Source organism: Lipophrys pholis (genome assembly GCF_963383615.2).
Source record: "Lipophrys pholis genome assembly, chromosome: 14".
NCBI lineage: Eukaryota > Metazoa > Chordata > Actinopteri > Blenniiformes > Blenniidae > Lipophrys > Lipophrys pholis.
This window is the reverse complement of record NC_137633.1, coordinates 17,764,156-17,777,902: the sequence shown is the minus strand read 5'-3', so window position 1 is coordinate 17,777,902 and position 13,747 is coordinate 17,764,156. Positions and strand designations below refer to the sequence as shown.

The following is a 13,747-nucleotide window of genomic DNA, read 5'->3' as shown; positions in this document are numbered from 1 at the left end:
GGGGATGAAGATAAGCTCTCTAACTGGCCTGGCATCTTGTGACAAGTTTTATCGTTTTATTCTTTCATAGAGATAAAGGCAGTTTATGTAAATGTAATGCAGTGTAATGTTTTTATAGTGGACATGTCCATGCTGCTTTCTCCCCTACGATAGTGTGATAAACCAGAAAACTACAGCAGTTAGTGGGGAAGGAATTCAAGGCTCCGAGGCGAGCAAAAGCAGCATCCAATTTTACTCTTTGCTTGACAAACACATGTTTTTCAGAGTTTCAGCAACACGGTGTTGTCGTTCCTCCGCTCAGCCTCATGCGGCGCAGCAGCAGTGTGAGCAGTCGTGTGCTCCTGCAGAGCCGTGGCGATCAGCCCAGCACAGCCAAGTATGAAAACGGGACAGTCTTCGATGGATTATGTTAATGTGGTATTCCACGCTCCCCTCTGGCATGTGTCTGACATTACAGTAACCTTTGCATGTTTAGCCAACAGTAACTATGGATGTTCATTGAGCTTGGGGGGGTGGGGCTTCGTGCACACACTTCGAAACACAACAGGGCACGGGCGCACAGGGGGAGATTAACTGTACGCCGCAAACATCTGCTCCTGCGATCTGTATTGATATCCTATGGAGGAATTAACATCTTAAAGAAATAAGACATTTAGACTGCAAAATAAAGTTCACTGGTGTTGTCAATATGTAATCCAGTTCATCCGGTTTGTGTCGAGAGGAGTGGCTGGAATGCAGAACATGGGCCGCATGTTGAGCTAAAAGAAATCAGAGAATCTCTCGACTCCGTACACGCTGAAAACAGCAGACATAGATCTGTGTGTGTGTGTGTGTGTGTGTGTGTGTGTGTGTGTGTGTGTGTGTGTGTACGCGTGCTTCCCTAACTGTCAAGATCAAATTGATCTAAATGTCCAGCAGTGACCACGAGGGTACTGTGATGGCCGCGTGCACGTGCGTGCTGGTCACAGCTGGGAAGTTTGTTGGAGGAGTGAAAGATGACAAGAACATTTTGTGCAGAGGGCAAAACACAAAGAGTAGGGGTGTATGTTTTTCGGTGTGCGCGCTATCGTCTGTGAGGATTAGTATAATATATGGTCACACAGTTGATCAATACATTGAGCTTTCATCCTGTATGTTCAGTTTAAAGAACTACCAACAAGATGGAATCTCACCTGTGGAAAGACAACCTTTGGCACATATTGTGGAGGTCGCACCAACCTTCAATACAGTCAGGATGAATTTAATATAAAAAGAATATCCACGACTTAATTTACTAGACATAGTAAACTCAATCCACTTAGATCTCAACGAAACTCACGTACGCACGGAAACCTATACGTGTGCTTCAATCCGTGTAAATGTCATTGCTTTTGTACTTCCATGAGTCCAATGCTTTGGAATACGTGTTTGGCTTTCAATCCATCAGAAGGCGCCGCTTTAAATCAACATACTGTCCAGTGAAGTTTGCTTTTTATAAAAACGAATGAAATCTACAATAACCACGACGGCAGGCTGTAACGCTAATGGTTAGAAAGAAGCACAATCTGAGGCATCACTGTAAATGAGGCCTGTTAGGACATTATACGCGTCAAAGTTTCACGCAGTCGCTCTTCAGAGATTTCCGCAAATGATTTGTTTCTTATCTCAACACTGCCACCCAATGGTTACAAGTAATACTGCAATGTTAATCATACGTATTAGATTCCAGGAGATGGAAAACAATATGGACCAAAATACCGCAGTGTACAAACAGACGGTATAGAGCGTATCTAACGTGGAACAAAAAAGATCACAACCTTTTAAAAATGTGGCAATGCTGTAGGAATACTTGACAATATAGCGTTGATTTTCTGTGAAGATCAGAAAAGAGATTTTGCCCAAAGAATAGTGACGGAATTTGGCATATTTGGCCGATTGTGCAAATAGCTGCGGTTCCCAACATGGACTTGGGACCCATCTGGAGTGCTGCTACACACCACAAAGGTGCTATGATGTTGTCAAAATGAGATTTACACATCAGAAAAAACTGAAGGATTTAACTTGAAGGTTCTTGCTTTTGGATGTTCCTGGCAATGGCAGTGTCCGCCAGTTTGTGGCGTAATGTTTTAGTATATTTGAAGGTTGTAGATCCAGTCTGCAGCCTTTGATGTTTTAAACCTTTGCTGCTTATTGTATTCACGCTAATTCACTTTGCTTTTCCGAGGCTTACTCCATACACATATCTGTGCTTAATTGTTGCAATTGAGTTTCCTCATTGAAAGTGTTTATCATTCAGGCAGCAGGGCTCCATCTGATTGTCCAAATATATTGACACACAGAGTATGAAAAGCAGAATGCATGTAAACAGTTTCTGCAGTTGCCTCAGTATTTATACCTATATTCCACATGCTGATATTGTAACACCTGCAAATTTGCAATACTGTATACTGTCCAGTACTAATCCAAACCTGACAACGATGAATGAAATTGTATCAAGATTCAACAATAAATGTTGTCATTTTGCAATACTCCTGCACTATTTATGCATGTATGTAATTAATTTGTAATTTTATGGATGTTTGGGAGATGTCAGATATGCAGTGTCAACACATATATTGCACAATATGGAGAAACGCTTGTAGTTAACCGCAAAAATGTACAAAACAGACCATATGAACCAGCATTCTATTTTTTTGCCAAAACGATTTTGATCTTTATGCAACATTGTGGTGAAATTCAACCCCAAACAAATCACATAACATCTGAAAATAGTTATTACTTATACTGCCACAATTAACCTTTTTGCTGCATATATATTAGTTTGAAATCACACTATTTACATTGCGAGCTAAAATAATCTCTGAGGGAATTTTTCACGTTACATCTAGAACAACAGCTTTAAAGCTAAATGGCTACAACCGAAACTCATTTTGTAGTATACAGGACGTCTCTTATCATGTGACTCATTTTTAGGGGCGACAGTGGAGAAAGTAACTTTTTACAATGCAATTTGCCGTTTCCTGCTATTTCTCGAATGCATTAAACTGCCTCGCCGTAAATTAAAAGATTGATCACAAAATGAATATTTCTGACTGCAGAAATGAATAAAAGAGGCTTCAAGTGTTGAGACCCTCCATGGATTGTAGAGCTGCACAATAGACTGCAAATTTATTTGTATTGTGACATTAACATGCACGATATATCAACGTGCTATAACCGTTTTCATGCACTGAGCATTCATGACCTCCAAATTGTGATTTATCGCGATTGATTTCTAAAAGTTTGGCGATTAGCTACACATTTCTCATCAAATGACAAAGAAAAAGCGGCATTATCGATTAGAACTAATCCAAATGCGCAAAGCCAATAACAATCTATTTAAGTGCTTGTCTTTATTTCAAATCACATCGTCGCAATACTAAACAACATTACGACATATTGCAACTTCACGTGATATCGTGCAGCTCTAGTGGAGAACGTGCTTTCAGGAACGATCCTGGCTCATGAATTGAAAGTTGTCGAGGGAACGATCACAACCTGAAAGTTCTCGAATCAACATTTTAAGTCCAAATGGTTCAATTTGAAATATCTCGCAACAGTGATGCAGAAACTGTCATTTGTGTTATCCGCAATTTATCTGACAGCCATAATATTATGACTACCTTCCTGATATTGTGATGATCCACATTAGCTGCCAAAAACAGGCCTGATCCATTGAGGCGTGAACCGACTAACCCGGTCAGACGCACTCAAACGGTTTTCTGCCTCTCGCACATCGACTCTGAACAAAATGTTCACTTTGTGCTGCATGTATCTCCTCCACTCACAGGGGCTGTGATTAAGAGATAACCCGTGTCATAATGTTTTGGCTGATTGGCCTATTCAAGCTATGAAATATGATTTGATTTTACTGCATTCTTTTTAGAGTGAGAGTTTGTGGCGGAAAATGATGAGAAAAAAAGCAGAATATGAGAGTCGGAGAGAAAAAAATGCAAAGAAACAGACAAAACTCATTAACAGAAACGCTGTGCGTCGTCTGCGTCCCATCGTTTTTTTTCTATTTTTGTCTCTCTGTGCTTCACAAACGACAGGCAGCACCGTGCTGGCACTGTTTGGTTGCTGCTTCTTCTTTAGTAAAAAAAAAGAAAAGAAAAAAGCTGAGCAAATGGTCCCACCATGTCAGCGCTGATTAGCATCAAGTCAAACCAAACGGGGAGACGTGTGAGAGGAGCACGTGGTCTGCAGCTTTGATGTGTGACAGATCACGGCTATTATGATGATGATGATGATGATGGTAATGGTGATGATGATTACAATGATTTTCTCACAGGCTGGTGAGAGGATGATTGTGGCATGCACGTCATACATGAAGCTGTGAACGATCACACTTCAATGTTTTGCAACACGCAAGAAAAACCGGGAGATCGCTGGCCTTCTAAACAGTAAATATGAACAAATTTTGCCTTAAACATACAGTAACTAAAACTATTACTTCTAATTGGATGCCTTAATGTTTTTGTAAGGAATATCATGAGCATGAGGGCCATGTCTGCCTGCTTGGTTTCTGGTTTGTCCCGAAAGTCGAAGAAAGAAAAGCAGTCCCCTTTTCACCGTACCAATCAGCGACAATTCAGATTGATTGATAGACACTGCACCTCTGTTTGTCTTAGCCAAGTAGCATTAGCATAATTCCGCTGGATTCAGCATGCTAATTGTAATCAAGTGTGTGAAACGTGAAATATTGACAAGTAGATTATCAATTTGCTGACTGACTCTGCCAATAAAGACAGTAAGGCAATGGCAGGAGAAATCAATGGACTGTTGTGACCCACACACGGACGTTTACGTCTTCAGTCTCTCACCTAGTAGTAATCCTTATGTGACATCCAAACATATCCCCAAGTGTTTCTAAATAATAGACTTTTGTTAACAACAGTCAGGATCTGTCCATGAGTAGAGGTATTGGTGACCGAAAGTGTTTATGAGAAAGACTAAACTCATGCCTCAAGATAAAATGCAAATTAACGCTATGCACTGAGAATCATCTCAATTCCTTTTAAAATCAAAGGAAACTCCCCAGATAATCTGCCAATTATCCCCCCTCTCTCTTTTTGTTGAGCTCAAGAGCTGGGCCATTACTTCTGTTTTACAGGGAATAGACACCGAGAGTTGGATCTTAATAGTGTCACGGTGACTTCCAGGACTTTCCTTCATTGTGGCAATCACAAAACTGCTTCTATCTGGAGGCGGCAGGGTCAGCAGCAGCTGGGGGCAGCGTGTTGTTTCGCTGGAGAGTCCGCGGATCTGTTCGCTATTGTGCATAAATATCGATAGGATGAGCTCGCTGTCTAAATACCTCTGAACTGACTGTGGGTCCCTGGGGAGACCTCGCTGGGGATAGAGAGGCAGATGAAAGAGGGAGAGGCTGTATTTAGAGAAAACACACAGAAAGGAGAGCGAGAGAGAGAGAGAGAGAGAGAGAGAGAGAGAGAGAGAGAGAGAGAGAGAGAGAGAGAGAGAGAGAGAGATTTGAAAGTGAAAGCGGTGAGTAAAGAAGACCATCTGTTTGGAGAGGACGGAGTTATCAGGGATACATTTCACAGCGAATACACCGAGGAAGAGAAAGGGGGGGAAAAAAAAAAGAAAAGAAAGACCACCCCTCCCCTCTGTGATGTTGGGAGATGAGACGGGTTCTTTCCATTCAGCATCTCCACATGGCTAATTAGCATATGTGAAGGTCAGGGTGGCGTGGTGGTGGTGGTGGGGGTGGTGGGGTAGTTATTCAGGGTACAACCGCAGAACCCGGCGCCATGAGACCTGGCACTTTGCCTCATCACACACACACACACACACACACACACACACACACACACGGTCTCTCACACACACTCCAAAAGAGAGAAACCCCAACATATTTATGCGTGAGGTCAACAGCTCATAAATACTCTTTTCCCGGTGTCGCTCACTGGGCTGAAGTGGGGTGAGATCCCACAGGGAGAGGATTTTAAGTGTGCTGACATTTGCCAGAGTTCACGTACCAACTCTCTCTCTCTCTCTCTCTCTCGCTCGCTGTGTAATCTCGGCCAGGCCCATTCCTCAGAAGTCAGCAGCCCTCCATGTGACTCACTTCCAATATCGCCAACATCTCTCCATCTCCACCCTGGAGTGCTCTCCCCGGGCTCCAGTCACACAAGCAGCTAAATCTACACGCGCACATTAAAGTCAGCGCGCAAAATAATGCAGGGCATTAAGAAAAAACAAGCAGAAATGTACGATTTTCTATAGTTTTCTCTGATCGCTGCGTTCATCTGGAACACAGAGGTGGAAAAAAAAAAAAGTTAAAAAAAGAAAAGCAACTCTGCTTAGCAGTGCCTAACCCACACCAGGCCTGTGCTAAATCCTGCAAAAAATAAAAAATAAAACAGAAATGAAAGATCAAATCCAAAAGACCTTGGATTATCTCGTCCACGAGGAGAAGCCAAATTCCCCCACATGTACAATTAACTTCCTTTCCTCCCAAAAACTGCTTTGGTTTTGATTTTCCTGCTTCCCCCATGACAGCGGCAGTTGGGATAAGACAGAGCTGAGAAACAGCTGACACAAAATCAACACTCGCTCACTGCAATTAAATCCTCTCTTCAGGGCGTTTACACACCAACCTTTGACTTCAGAGAGCAGGCTGTGAATGCATAGCGAGGCCAGACGGAAAAAAAATAGAAAAGAAAAGAAAAACTATTATTTTATTAGCAGGCTAATAATATTGAGGCTGATGTCCGGTGATGCAACTGGACAGCTTTTTTTTTTTTTTTTCTACCTTCTTTCTTTAAACAAATTCGTAATATTCTTTTCAAAATCAGAATTAATTGGCGTTTTGCGGAAACCACATGCAGACCAGGGATAACCCCAGTCTGCCAATTACCTAAGCAGGCTCTGCGTTTCATCCCGGGAAGATGAAAAACGCTGCGCGGGCCCTTATCGGACGCAACAGAGCAAATTAAAATTTTCACTCTGGTGTTGCTAATCAGCGGCGCGCTGGCTGGCCAAGACAGAGATGTAAACAAAACAACATAAACAAACGGCTGACAGGAGGGGAGCAGAGAGCAGGGGATGGAGAGAGGAGAGGGGCGGGGCTGTGCTTGGACTGCTTAGTGCTGACTGAAGGGCTTTAGCTCACGCCAACACACACTCAAGGACACACATATACACACATACAAATAAGAGGATCTCCAAGCACACCCAGGAAGAAAATTAAGTCCCCCCCCCCCCCCACCCACAACACACACCTGTGAGTCCATTTCCTGACCAGACCCCATGGGCTGTCCGTCTGATGCAGAACGTGTACCATAAATTAAATTCCAGCAGCCACAGTCGGGCCCATCACTATGCGCGAGGCTCCCTGAGATAGCCGCATAATACAAAGTGACATTGATGCATTGCTCCCATTATAAAGTCTTTGTTCGTATCACACTAATAATTCATAAGAGAGAAATGTAAACAGTATGCACTGGAGAGCAGTGCGAGCAGGGATCATTTCAAGGTAAGCACATTACCAAGGATGGGACTGGGTCTAGTCTTTGAAATGAAGAAGTACCCAGCTTTGATTTCATCCCTTAAAAATAAATAAATAAAACAGCATCAGCAAGCAAAAAAAAAAAAAGGAAAAGAAAAGACCAACAACAACAACAGCACACGTACACGTAAAAAGAGAAAGCAATGAGCATAATAGTGATAAATTAGTGGAAACCATATCCATTCATTTTTGTTTTATTAGGTCGGATTTTAAAAGAGTTGCTGCTGCAATTATCCGAGCTACAACACTCTATTTCCAACGTACGAGACCCTCATTATTATCAACTAATTACTTTCATTGTTTGGCGTGTGTGTTCTGATTAGTGGATAACAGACGGCTGCTTGCTACATATAGAACGAGACAGAAAATGTTTCATTTATGATGTAAACCTAAATAAGTCATTAACATTGCACGTGTGCCGGTGCTCTGCTGTGGAAAGGAAGACAAAAAAACTAAACACGAAGACGGAGAAATGACTCGGGTTTACGCGCAGCCAAACATCCAGACAGAAGGTCATAAAGAGAGCATCTCAGTTTTTGCTTCAATCACACACACACACACACACACACACACACACACACACACACACACACACACACACACACACACACACACACACACACACACACACACACACACACACACACACACACACACACACACACACACACACACACACACACACACACACACACACACACACACACAGAGTGGGGTGATTTGAAAAAGTGGGACAATGTCTTTTTTATGGGAGAGCAGGTTCAATACACGCCTCATCTCATGCATCTCTGAGGAACACACACACACAAATACACAACAAGCAGCAGTGGGGCTCTGTCTTCATTCTTTTGAGTGGCCAGGAAAATGACTGTGTGTGTGTGTGTGGGGGGGGGGGGGGGGGGGGGGGGTACAGCCAGTGTAAATGAGGTGCACTCGTTTCGTTCGCAGCTTGCTCCTGAAGAGAGGCAGTGGGGAGGGAAATTGAATTTGAAAGAGGGGAAACTGTGCCAACAGGTGACAGAGGCGCGCTTCGACCAAACGCACTCTGAAGTGAAGCGCAGTCATATCACGGGGCCAATTTGGAGGCAGTATTATGCACTACACCGCTCGCCTCTTTCACACAGCCTGTCAGTGCACAGGAGAGGAGAGCGGTGCTGCTGCCGCCGCCGCCGCTCCACATATGAATTAAACATAGGGCTTTTGTAGCGTGAACATACCGCTGCTGAAATGCTGGTAGAGTCAAGAAAATTACAAAGAAGCACATGCACTTACTCCTAAAGTGGAAAACTGCAAAATGGGGGAAAAGTACACCTTTAAATGTTAAACGTGAGACTTGTTTAGTGGCACAGATTGTTGGAATTACGAGCTGTGAAAAACCTGATATATATAAAGTAGATGAAAGCTATCACAACTTTGCGTTCGGGTGGTGGGAGTCGCACAAATAACTATAGTGCTAAGAAGTTATATTGTTGTATTTCTCGTTTTATCAGTGCATAATCAGCTACAATCGATACTACGGCAAACCCTCCCACGCTAAAAAACATTTGCTTCATTTCCTCCACATCCGACACAAATTCCCCTTGATTGAAACATTGTAGGCAATTGAACTTCTTTTTGTCTTGATAGGAGAAGCTGCGCTCAGCCACCTTGCCCTCCAGTCGTCCAGATGTGCCATCCAGCAGTGCGCATAATTTAGTGCATCAAAAACAGTCGCAGAATAATGGACTCTTCCTCTGAAACACCGCAAATGTTTTGGTTCCTGAGTTTCTGGACTGGCACCTACTCCTGTCTGTGTCTGGATGCTGTGTATAGCCACACACATGGAGGAATATTTGCGTAATTAGTTACACACAGAAGTGCCTTATAAGGAAGCCATTGACCCCAGTTGCAGCACCAGAGAAAGTCAGCTTCAGGGCTTAATGTAGTAAACGTGGATATAAATAAGATCCTTCTGGAAAAGGAAGACACAATTATACATGTATTGTAATAATGTTATAATAGTGCATCAACATAAATGAAGAGGTTTTTTTTTTAATGATTATATTTTAGTTATGTCCACTGCAACAAAACCTGAAAATGGAGCCAAACATGAAAAGTGACTCAACTGGGAAAAAAAAAACTAAAACATGAAGATAAATATCAGGAACCTGCTAACCTTCATAAAAGTTAAATTGCTAAGACGGAAGGCCTTCAGTTCTAGAGTATTCCCATAAGGAGTGAATGCAGCATCACTTCAGCGCCATGGTCAAACATCCCTGCAAGAGTCTTCCACGCTGTGTGTGTTTTTGTTTTTTTTTTCTTTCTTGAACGCAGTCTGCCCAGCGGGGCCACAGGGAGCCAATCAGATGGCAGACTGGGTGTCAACTGTGAGCTTGGAGCTTTAAGCCAGTTTTACCTCCACTATTCAAATTTCGAGCTGAGCTGCACGGGAATAAACGCGGCGCACAGAGACGCGCTCGGGCGCAAGGACGAGCGATGCTCTCGCGTCCGCCGTGTCCGTTACCTACAGCTCCAAGCGGCATAGACGGTGATACATGTAATAAAATAACACTTTATTGTTAACTATGAGTGTTTCTCTCCGTTCCCAGTTCAGATATTCGACTTTGTTTGACGCACGCCTCGAAAACATCGCGTCCTCCAAACAGGGCGTTTCGCAACGTGTCCGACACCACGTCGGCAGAGAGGTGAAGCCGCGGACCACAGCTGACTTTATTCTCAAAAACACCCACAAAAACAACGGCTAATTACGTACTGAAATGTTTGAACTTCTAACGTGAACATTGAATTATTGTCGGGTGATTAATTATTGTCGGGTGATTAAAAAAACGCTTATATAATTATTTTCGGTTTTTCTCACTTTTTTCAGTCACATTGGGTTTTTCCAATCACAAGTTAGAATTATGCAAACAAATAGTGCGATTGTTTTTTTGTTTTTTGTTGGGGGTTATTTTGGGGGTGGGGTGGGGGTGGGGGGGGGTTGTTTTTATATCCTGCATACACGGTGCACTGCAGAGCTGAGAACATCAAGTTGACTGACGCACGCCTGAAGTTTCCAAACTCACCTGCGTCCTGCCGAGGCCTTGACCTCCGTTGCCCGGGTTCATTGAATGCGGATGGTTCCTCTGCTGCGCTCCCCAGTGCGCCGAAGCGGCTCCATACTGGGGCCCCACGTCCTTCCCCAGGCCCATTCCGCCCTGTTGCTGGGCCGAGGGGCCGCTGTAGTCTTGATAGGCCCCACCATAACCCCGCATCATGGGGCTGGGGGACGTGAGCAGCTGGTTGAGGGTCGGTGTGGCCCCGGATGGATGATGCTGCGGCTGCGGCTGCTGCTGCGGCTGCTGCTGGCTTTGTCCTGGGAACCTCTGAAAGCCACCCGAGGCAGATCCCAGGGGTGACTTGCCATGACTTGTTGAGGAGTTGCTGCCCATCATCATGTTCCCAGGCTGCCGGCACCCGGAGGGGCCCATCATCCCGTAGGCCCCGCCGCCGTAGCCCGCCCGGTACGCGGGGTACTGGTTGTACTGGCTGTTGTGGTACCCGGCTTCGTGGGAGTTCTCCAGGCTGTTGTGCGCCGAGGAGTGCGTTATCCCCACCCCACTGCTTTGTTGCTGCTGCCCGCCATGTTGCTCATAACAGGGCCTCGGAGTGTAATAGTTGTTATTAAACTCGGAGTTGTTTGGCGGCCCCAAGTTGGAGTGATCGTACCTGGCGCTCATCATCCTCTCCGAGGGTTTACAGGTGAGCTCCCCCTCACCTTTCCCCGGCATGTGCTGCTGCTGTGGCTCCTCCTGCCCCCCCAACAGGTTCTCTTTTCCTCCGTGGTTCTGGTGGTCCAGACTTCTGTCCCCCCGGGGCACCTGGCCGTTGTTATTGGCGGTGCTGTTACTTTGGATCTGTCGCTGCTGATGTGGCGCAAACTGGCCGAATTGCTGAGGCGGCTGCTGCTGCTGCTGCTGCTGCGGCGGCGGCGGCGGCAGCGGCTGAGACTGAGGGGGATCTCCGCTCCCCGCACATTTCAGCTTGTGGTTCGCGATCAAACCCGTTTCCATCGAGGAAGTGGTTGAATTAGTCGACGCCGAGGCGGACGCGAGGTTATTCCCAGCCTTGTCGTGTCCGTCCGGAGCGTTGTGAGTCGTGGAAGTTGAATGGACCATGCTGAGCTCGCTCCGGCGGTGATGGTCTGCATTATTCAGAGTCCCATCTCCGGCACCCAGCATCGGTCCACCTCGCTGTACGGTCCCTCCTCCTCCGGATTTCCCCGAATTGAGCTCCGGACCCAAACCGCTGGATAATTTCTTGTTTTTACTGTTCGTTCTGGTCGGAGCTGATGCCACTTGCGCAGCCATGGTCACTCCAACATCTCAGCGCGCAGTGACAGCAAAGCCCCGACCAGCCTTGCGCGCAGAAAATAACACAAGAGGAGGAAAAACACACAGACACACACACACACACACACACAAGCTGGGAGGTGAAAGATAAATTGAGTGGAAAAGCAAGCTGTGTTTCTGTTCGCTTGGAATGGCGCGTCAACGAGGCTTCATGTTGAAAGTTTCTCTGCCAGGTTTAAACGAAACTTTTTCTTCCCCCCTCCGCCTCTCCTCCATCCCGGTTCTCAGTAATATGTAGCAGCGTCTCCCGGAGCCCTTGTGGCCCAGCATGGCATGAGAGGGAGCGGGCTCTACCAGCTTATCCACCTCCAGGGCTCCGGCGCGCCTCGCTTGTAAAACCCGGACTGGAGCAGTGAGCCATTACGCACAGGGTATGTTGTGTTTTCGCCACGTTTCACAAGACTTCTCGGGCTGATTTCACAACACACATCACACATCTGCCAAGCAGTACAGTCTGATGTTGAATACGCATTTCCCTATTCGCATTACAACGCACACATTTCCATTGACCGTGCCTCAGACGATCAAAACATGACGCCTCCTTTCATGTCATGTGCCTTGTGTTTTTCCAACAACCGGGACACATGAGATATGTCCAAATTACGCGCATGGTTTGCCTCTCGACTCCACACAAAATAAAACAATAAAAAAAAAAGCACGTTAAGTTTGACCGTGCGAGTTTGTGCGCCACGATCCAGTTCAGATTTTCCATCTCCCCACCCCCTCTGTCCCTCGGCTCAAGCCAGTTCTCTCTGCAGCTCTGACAGCAGTCGGACACGCAACCGCAAGCGGTGCGCAATAATGTTGCCATCAGAATAAAGAATGTAACCACACTTTATAATATAACGCTGCGATTTCTGTGCCCGGGTGGTTCACCTCCGACACGCTTCCTTCAGATCCCTTATGGCAGAAAAGGATTAATGTTCCTCTTTGATAATCCCAAAAAAGCACGGCAGACCTTCGATTTTTTTGTGGTTGAAATATCTAAGAACTATTAATCTATAGGATACCTCGGTGTAATATAGACAAATAGAAACTCCATAAGGTCACCAAATAGTATCCACAGGAATATAATATGGATGGATTTTGAGCTCATTATTTCAAAATGAAGCCACGTTCTTTAATTTCCTTCATTTGATTTACTTTGTGAGAGACTAACTTGTCTGAAATTATAATGAAATTTTAAAAAAAAAAAAGGGAGGAGGGGGGTCAACCCCAGGCTGCAGTGTAGGACCACACAAAACCAAAGTCTACAAGATACGCTTCCCCATCAATGGTATTCAAACATGAATGTAAAATAGTGCTTAGTAAAGAAGCCAGCGTGTCTGTTGGGACTTGAATGAGCAGAGGGTCTGCTTTGATGAGATCAGATGCATTTGATCAACAGAGGGAGCTGTGGATGAAAGACGGGTGGAGGGAGGGAGAGGAGGGGTGGGGGTGGGGGGGGGGGGGGTGGACGGGAAGAGAAGGATTTGGGGATGAGAGTTGTGCTGAGGATGGCCATGATAATGATGATGACTGGTGGTGGTGAGAATAAATGTGAGGGGGGTCAGACGGCCTGCAACGAGGATGAGGATGAGGATGAGGATGCCAGGGATGGAGGTAAAGATGCTTATAATGGGGGGTGTGCTGAGTGACTGTATGTGGCTTTAATCATATTTGTTTTCACTAATAGATAATTGTTGTTTCAGTTCAAAGCAAACAGGCAGAGTTTACTTTGCCTGTAAGAGTAGTTTTGTTCAGTGTGGCTCATTCACTTGGAGCCATGTCCGTGACAATGGGAAGACCCCTGGTGGAGAATCAGTGTTAG

The 13,747-nt window shown here is 45.2% G+C and overlaps 1 protein-coding gene across 1 annotated transcript in view; it reads right to left on the bottom strand.

Annotated features, from left to right (window-relative positions):
- arid1b (AT-rich interactive domain 1B) overlaps positions 1-11,895 on the bottom strand; it is a gene marked incomplete at its 5' end in the record, with an annotated part of 232,650 nt that extends 220,755 nt beyond the window's left edge. Inside the window, one exon of the mRNA XM_080480543.1 lies at positions 10,612-11,895. Within this exon, the coding sequence (XP_080336669.1) occupies positions 10,612-11,895 (1,284 nt within the window). The remainder of the gene's footprint in view (positions 1-10,611) is intronic.
- Between the last annotated feature and the right edge of the window lie 1,852 nt (positions 11,896-13,747).